At 34.8% G+C, this 8541-nt stretch overlaps 1 protein-coding gene across 1 annotated transcript in view; it reads right to left on the bottom strand.

Moving 5' to 3' along the window:
- LOC306847922 (RIMS-binding protein 2-like) overlaps window positions 1–8139 on the bottom strand; it is a gene marked incomplete at its 3' end in the record, with an annotated part of 38291 nt that extends 30152 nt beyond the window's left edge. Inside the window, exons 1-6 of the mRNA XM_079382167.1 lie at window positions 8035–8139; window positions 6656–6706; window positions 6137–6157; window positions 4370–4411; window positions 3897–4107; window positions 2248–2417 (exon numbers count right to left, since the gene is read on the bottom strand). Coding sequence (XP_079238293.1) covers window positions 2248–2417; window positions 3897–4107; window positions 4370–4411; window positions 6137–6157; window positions 6656–6706; window positions 8035–8136 — 597 coding nt within the window. The 5' untranslated portion in view covers window positions 8137–8139. The remainder of the gene's footprint in view (window positions 1–2247; window positions 2418–3896; window positions 4108–4369; window positions 4412–6136; window positions 6158–6655; window positions 6707–8034) is intronic.
- Between the last annotated feature and the right edge of the window lie 402 nt (window positions 8140–8541).

The following is an 8541-nucleotide window of genomic DNA, read 5'->3' on the forward strand; positions in this document are numbered from 1 at the left end:
CGCAAACAAACCACATGAAATCCAATGTTTACAAACCTGATCCAAACCACATTCATATGTAGTTTGAAAACCAATTACATCTGATTTTCTAGTCTAATTGGTCAGATCGGATTTCAAAATAGCCATTTTTCATAATTCAGGATGTGTCTTTTGACATTGTGCTGATGTAGATAAACTAGATATCGGTGACACTTCCTGAAGTGGATAATTTTTAATCAAACGGCAAAGTGACACTGTGCACACTCAGAACTAAAGATTGGATTTGAAAACCAAATTGGATTTATGTGCAGTATGAACAATGCCTAAGAGAATCAATTACAAATCAGTGGGTTATAAAACAATGAATGTTTTTCAAATTTTGGTTTTTGATAAATGTTTGGGCAAAAAAGTCTGAAATAACTGAAAGCAAAGTCCAGTGTGCAATCTGATAATGTGGGCGATTAAGCCAATAACACCAGCAGAGCACAGTCTGAGCAGACAGATTGGACTATTCACACCCACACACACTCTCTCGCTCTCACACACACACACACACACACACACACAGCCTGTCAATGTATACTGTAATTATTCTCATAATGGCCAAATCACTGTGGTACATGACACACTATTAGAACATACTTCGCTCTCTTAGAATCTAGAATATATTGGTTAGAAAAATAATCTATTCTATTCGACTATTTACAAACCTTTTAGTTTGATAGTTTAGTCTCACCGTTTTTTTTTAAATAATCTTTAAACTTTATACTACATTTAAGTTCAAAAATTAATTAAATACTTAAAAATAAATTTAAGTTAACATTTTTCAATGGACTCTTTTCACACACTGTGATACATTTCCAGAGTTATTATTAACATTGTAAATCTAGTACAGTTTTTAATATTTACATTTTTTCTTAAGTCATGCCTGAAGGGCGTTGTTAGGCATGACGCAAAGCGGAGTGCCTGTAAACTCTTCAGCTGTGACTTATTCACAATACAGCACGCCTCTAGTACCTTTTTGCTTGCATACATTACATTTAGATAAAAAAGAGAAAATATTAAAAACTGTACTAGATTTACGGTGTTAATAACTCTGGAAATGTATCACAGTCTTTGAAATGGTTACCACACAATAAAAATTTTAAAACCAAAAATGTATGTATTGGTACATTAAAGTTTGTTAAATGCACATAAAACCAAAACCAAAGTCCATTAACACATTAACATTCTTGTGCTGGCTTGCAAGCCCTGGCATTTCCTTCAGATAATGCAAATATAATCAGTTTTATTCTGTAGAATCTCAATTCTTTTTATGTATTTAACTTTTGGTTCAAAATATTAAACCAAAAGACTAAAATGAAACTGTAAATATTTAACATTAAAGGGGTCATGAACTGAGAAATCAAAACTCCCCTAATTTCTTGACATATAAGAGGACATTTTACTATAAAAACATATTTTTTTTAAGTTTCAGAACTCAAAACCTTCTTGTTAGTCCAAAAAACATCTTATATTGAAGCCAATCTGCCAAAACGACTTTGTGGGATGTTGTACTCTATGATGTAATCGTGTGGCTAAACACCGCCTCTGCAGAAGAAGATCAACGCCTGCTTCTACATCACTGCCTGTTTAACCCCGCCCTCCAATTCGCACATGTAGTGTAAACAACGAGAGAAGCAAACACAGGTCTACGCAGAAGCCAAACGATAAATATGGCTTAGGGTTAGGGTTACAAACTGTGTCAGTAAGTATTGGGGCTTTGTTCACTTAATTTTACCTAGGATTCGTTTACAAACAAGGCACAATTTGACACAGATTTTCAAAAAGATTTAAACTAAAAGATGATGCTTTGCCGACTATTTTAGATCCGACAGTAATGTCACACCACACAAGTTTGAATAACTGTTTTTATTACATGGTCACTATTGATTATTTGTTACTAAAGATCGTTTGATATGTACTAAGTATTTATGCGTTTTTAACCAAAATCACATCAGCATCCATCTGTGAAGGCTGTCAAACATACACAACTATTAGCCAATCATAGCAGTACCATAGGTGTTTACTTCCGCGTCTACAATCTGCCACGACTATTCAAACAGAGCCTATTACTTCTAAATTATGATGTTTTTTGATGTACAAATCTTAATTAAATTATAAGTGGACCTCAGAGAACAGTACGAAATAATAAAAAAGGGCAGTTCATGACCCCTTTAAAGGTAAAACGAACTAACACTGATTGACTGGTTTGTTTGTCATACTTACAGCAGTGGCAATGACGGGCCGCACCTCTGAGAGGAAGGCCCGCCGTGGGCTGGAGGTTGTGCTGCGTGACAGGAAGGTGGGTTTGACAGACAGGAGCTCTACCTTCTCCCCCTCAGTCATCTGCAGAGGCCGAATGAGCTCTGAGATCTTACTCATGGAATCCTCATTACCTTTACACACACACACACACACACACACAAAGGTGACTGATTACTTCATTACTGTGTACGGTCCCATACTCCTCCCACCATCTCAGCACTGCTGTTGATCTTATCAGTCTTCAGATTTTTCAGCATTAGACATTGTTTCATATTGCTTTATGAGAAGGGTAAAGGATGAAGGATGGTAAACTAAAGGTGAGCGAATATACTAATGAGTTATGAGTGAACTATACTCAATCAAGACCTTACAAAGGGATTTGGACAGGAAATATACACTACTGTTCAAAAGTTTGGGGTCAGTAAGATTTTCTTGTTTTTGAAAAAAGTCTCACAGAGGCTGTATTTATTTAATCAAAAATAAAAACAGCAATTGTGAAATATTGTGATTTAAAATAATAGTTTTCTATTTTAATATATTGTAAAATCTAATTTATTCCTGTGATGACAGCTGAATTGTCATTACTCCCATCTTCAGTGTCACATGATCCTTCAGAGATAATTCTAATATGCTGATTTGCTGCTCAATAAATATTTCTTATTATCAATTTTTGGTGGAAATAATTTTTTTCATAAATAGAGAGTTCAGAAAAAAACACTTTTTAGCTATTTTTTGTCAATGTTCTGTACTGATCAATTTAATGCATCCTTGCTAAATAAAAAGTATTAATTTCTTTAAAAAAAAGTTTAAACTGTAATTTATGTATTTGCATTAACAAAATGACAAAACAAAATAAAGCAATAAATACAGGGCTTGACATTAACACCTGGGTAGATTTATGCAGTGGTGGGAAATTTGGTCACTCTCACTAGCTACTTTGGTGGGTTGAATTTTATATAGCCTACAGACATACTGCGGTAAAAATGTAACTTAGTTTTTATATTTATAAAATATACCCTAGTTAAAGGACCACTCCACTTTTTTTGGAAATAGGCTCATTTTACAACTCCCAAAGAGTTAAACAGTTGAGTTTTACTGTTTTTGAATGCATTCAGCCGATCTCCGGGTCTGGCAGTAGCACTTTTAGCTTAACTTAGCATAGATAATTAAATCGGATTAGACCATTAGTATCACGCTCAAAAATGGCCAAAGAGTTTCAATATTTTTCCTATTTAAAGCTTGACTCTCCTGTAGTTACATCGTGTACTAAGACCAATGGAAAATGAAAAGTTGCGATTTTCTAGACCGATATGGCTTGGAACTGTACTCTCATTCTGGCGTAATAATCAAGGAACTTTGCTGCCGTACCATGGGTGCAGCAGCCGCAATGATATTACACAGCGCCTGAAAGTAGTCCTCAGCTTTATCATAACTAGTTACCTAGCTAGGGGTAACCTAGTAACTTAATTAGAATGAATAAAATGGTAAAATGTCAAATATGGATTTTCACCACCACCTAATGAAAAGAAACCATACCATGTTGAAATGTAACTCAGTTAAATATTTAAGGAAGTGTCAACACATGACCTTCTTCAATATGCATGCTATACCTTTCCCAGAGGGGGCAGTGAGGCCGTTGAGGAGCTGGGAGAGGGTGAGGGGTTTGGTGGGTGAGCCGGGCGAGTCGCCCCCTGTCAGCTGACTGCTGCTCAGGATGTCTAACTTCCCAGCCTGCAATCTGAACTTCTCCAACTCTTTTGACAGCAGGTTAAACTGCTCACTCTGCGTCCGGCATTTTTCCTCCAGTTCTCTCACTTTAGCCTAGAAAGAAAAATAGGGAAGGAGAGAAAGAAAAAGAAAGGAGAAAGGCTAGCATTAAAAACAAATACAGACCAATGTGGTTGGTCTGTGATAAATGCATTGACATTTAAATCTGGTAACAGCTTTTTTAACATCTACACTTCACATTAACTAACCGATGAATGCTAATGAATAGAGCCTGCCAACTCTACCAACTGTGAATGTTGTAAACAACCTACAATACTACAAAAAATGCCTACATCTAAAAGGAGGTTTTTCCTACCAAAAATCGCATTGTGTTCTTAGTGCGAAGGAAACTTCTCAGCTTCAGACACCAACAGAATCAAACAAAGACAGGAGTCAATCTATATTCAGCTGTTATTGTACATCAAATCTCTGTTTTGATCATGATGTTAGCGATGGGAAGTACTATTAAATGGAGGAGGTTACCAGGCATGCCAAAATAACAGTAAAAGCTGATGATCATTTGACGAAACTCACATGTATATTAGTACAGCAATACTATAAACCACATTAGAGGATCATGCGAGTTTGCATTTTAACAAGTCAACACAAAACTGTAACTTGACCTGTTATACTGATGTCTTGTGTAACATGTTTAGGCACGGTTACAAGTTCACATAAATTGCTGAATATGGCTTTTTGGGCAAGGAAATGAAAGGAGGGTGGTGCAAGGGAGACATGTCACGTTCTGCAATCCATCAGTCATGTTTGTTGTTGCTGATCTGATCTGCAAACGCACATATCCATAAGGCTCTAACAGGATTTAGCACAAGGCAGCACCCATGCATCGCAACACAGGAGGAGCAGAAAAGATCAGGCAGTGAATGAGAAAATTTTACCACTGAGTTAAGAGACAGCACTTTCATTTGTACTTTGTATAAACATGCCCTCAACTACAGAGGCTGCCCTCATCTTTATCTCCTGTGATTAGGTCCTTTACTATCAAAAAAATGCCTCCCAAGAGGAATAAGGAGACAACAGAACGCTTTCAAACAAATTAAAATAAACTAAAGTAATAAAATAAAATAACAGTTGAAGACATTTTACTCTTTGTTTACTGAAGGTAGAGGTCAACTTTTCACTGACAACTTTTGTCTTTGTTTTTCATTAGATAAATATCTACTGGGATGGCAACATGCTAAAATCTGTCCCTAAAACAAATTCCTCGTATGTGTAAACATACTTGGCCAATAAAGCTCATTCTGATTCTGATTCTGATTCTAATACAGTTGAAATGATAGTAACAAACAATTAATTGTAATATTTAAATATAATAATAATTTTATATTTACTAGTTGTATGCATTTTAATGCATTTATTTAGTTTTAATTTAATTTATAGATTAATATCATTATTTATATTAGTCTATAAATTAAATAAAAATTAAATTATCCTTCCAAATACTAATTATCAATTTTGTTTTAATTTAATAAAATGTATAACTTGTTATTAATAATTAAATTAAAACAAAATGATTTTTGATAATGTTCATTCATTCATAGATAGATATTGATATGCATTATTTTATGCATCTACTGTTAAAAGCAATTTACTTGTAATTTAATTTATAGACTAATATAAATAATTTTCCATTTACTTTTAATTTAATACAATTTATGCATTATCAATCATTTATTTACAATGAAATGTTTTTTGATAATGTTCATGATGTTGTAACATTATCAAAAAATAATAATAATAAAATAGAAACACAATAAAAAGCAGTTGTTTGGATTTAAAGACAAGCAAAACGTGACCTGTTTTACCGTGAACATTTATAAAACACAAATACCTTTTGTCAGGCACGTATAACATGACTATGAAGACTGATGGTTTGTACTAAAAAGGTTCAATAATTTGATCTATGGCGATATAGATCAAAGCTATTGATCAAATGTTTACAGATCAATCATGGATGAGCGGTACAATAATTGACAGGACAGCTAAACGAGGAGACAGGAACTACCCCCAATGAATCACACGGGGAGGAGAGGCAGAACTTTGAGGAGAAGTAACTCGAAAATACCTGCATGCTGTCCAAGTGATTCTGTATATGCAAAAAAAAAAAAAAAAAAAAAGACCAGTAACATAGTGACAAGAGATGTAAGGAACCAAACAAATCACAGTTGCACACATCAGCATTGTGACCCAACATGAGTACAGTCCCCCCCCATTTTCCCTTAATTGCCCATTAATGCCAGCAATGAATGAAAATAGAATGAAAAGTAAAATATGGTAAATAAATCATAAAATATATGTACATTAGTTTAAAACGCTCAATAATGGTCAGCAAGGATATGTACACAATAACTTGTATTTGTTTATTTATTAAATTTGACTGAATAACTCAAAATGTCAAAATGGTGTAAGCTAAGATGTGACTCATATGGTAGCCAGATTTTTGGCTAATATGAGAAAATATACGATGACAAATGTGGAATGTGCTGTACTATCACAGTCAGCCAAGATACGATTGAAAATGCATGCTTATATACACACTCACATACACATGCACTGATATTCATGAGTAGACATTGTTACTCACCTCTAACAGATGGACGGCACCTTCATGTTCCTTCTTAGCCTCAACCTGAGCCTATAAACAACACAAAAATAATACATAACACCATTAATACCAAGTCAGTCATGGCATACTTAATAAAAGCCACAGCAAAAAATATTCTTACACATTCCTTGTGTATAAGTGTTCTATACCCAAGTTTGGTTGAATAAGTTTTAGGCAACAAGGACTGCAGTGCATTGTAGGGTCATTCATTGTAACTCTCAGCAGCTGTGGAAAACAGCATTCAGTTCCACATGAATAGAGGAACATCTGTTTGAGTGTCAGCCTCTGCAGCATCGCAACATGAGGGAACATTTCAGAAATATGCATGGAGATTCACCTTCAGAACAACAAAACTGGGTTCTTAATGTCTTGACTTCTTCTGATGAGCGTGTGTGTGTCATTTCTTCTGTTTATTCTCCTCTGTAATAACAGTGCTCCATTCAATAAAGACAGACAATAACTCAAACGTTTCAGCAGGTGACAATGTTCATGCGTTCTGGAGAAAATATCAGATTTGATCACCTGCTCTGCTGTTTCATTAGAGAGTAATTTACTCTGAGTGGTGAGACAGCGACACTTTTCTCTTCACTCAAACGAGAAATGAGAGGAACATTTCAGAGAGTTACCTATAATTGCTGAAACAGTTTTTCATTAAACATCTCTCTTCATTAGGAGCACTTTGACAGCTGGATTTTATTATTGGGTGTTCAATTTCAAGCATTTTTATGTAAGAGGTTTTTTTTTTTTTTTTTATAAAAACTTCTACTTAAATTTTTTTATTGTCCTAAAGCTAGACTTTCTATCTTAAATTATGAAAACATAATAATTACATTTTTAATATATAATTTAAACTAAGAGTGTAATTTCAATTTTTATGTGATTTTTTTTATTCAACTGTTCCACACAAACAACAATTTTGGCCCTAATAAGGTTTTGTCAAATGATGCATAAAGTTGGAAAATATTCTTTAATTGTATTTATTTAGCATACATATGATGCTATGAAATCAGCCTTAGCAAAATAGAGGAATCATTTTAACAGTCATGCTAATGCAAATGTTTAAAATGATAAAAAATAAATAAACAGATTAAAGCCCACATAGCCCCTAGTTAAATAAATACATATGACCAGTCCAAAATCACCTGACAAAACACCCACCAGCTGAATAATCATCTAGACCAGCTTGTACCAACCTGAAACCTTGTAAAACCATCTATCACCAGAATCTGGTCTTAATCAGAATCTGGTTTGTTTAAATAGACCAAAAGCCTTAAGTATGAAACAAGGTCTTCTACACTCTGACCTGTGCATGAGCTCCATCCTAAGGTTTGGTGTGGTTGGAAACCCTGATCTCTCACCTTCTGCAGAAGGTCAATCTCCTGCTGCTTGGCACTGAGGACGGCCAAGGCTTGTTCATGCTCTAATTCTAGCTGCTGCCTCCTCTCTGCAGCCTCTCGCATATGCTGGGAAAGAGAGAAGAGAGAGCAGGAGGTGAGAGGAAACTCAGCAAAGGATTAACACAGACAGAATGAGAGCAACCATCAATCAGGGATAGTTCATCCAAAATAGAAAACTCAGTTGTCATTTACTCACCCTCATGATGACTTACTTTCTTGAGAGGAACACAAAAGGAGATATTTAGAAGAATGTCCAAGCTGCTTTTTTTACATACAATTAAAGCGTATGGGGATCAGGAACAGCTGCGGTAACCACTGACTTTCATTGTAAAACAGCAGCTTGAACATGATATTAGATAACTACTTCTGTGTTGCACGCAAGAATGTGAAAATATGTGTTTGGAACAGGGCGAGTAAATTATAACAAAAGATTTGTTTTTAGGTGAAAGAATTCCTTTAAAATCTTTT

The sequence above is a fragment of the Barbus barbus genome (assembly GCF_936440315.1).
Source record: "Barbus barbus genome assembly, chromosome: 28".
Taxonomy (NCBI): Eukaryota; Metazoa; Chordata; class Actinopteri; order Cypriniformes; family Cyprinidae; genus Barbus; species Barbus barbus.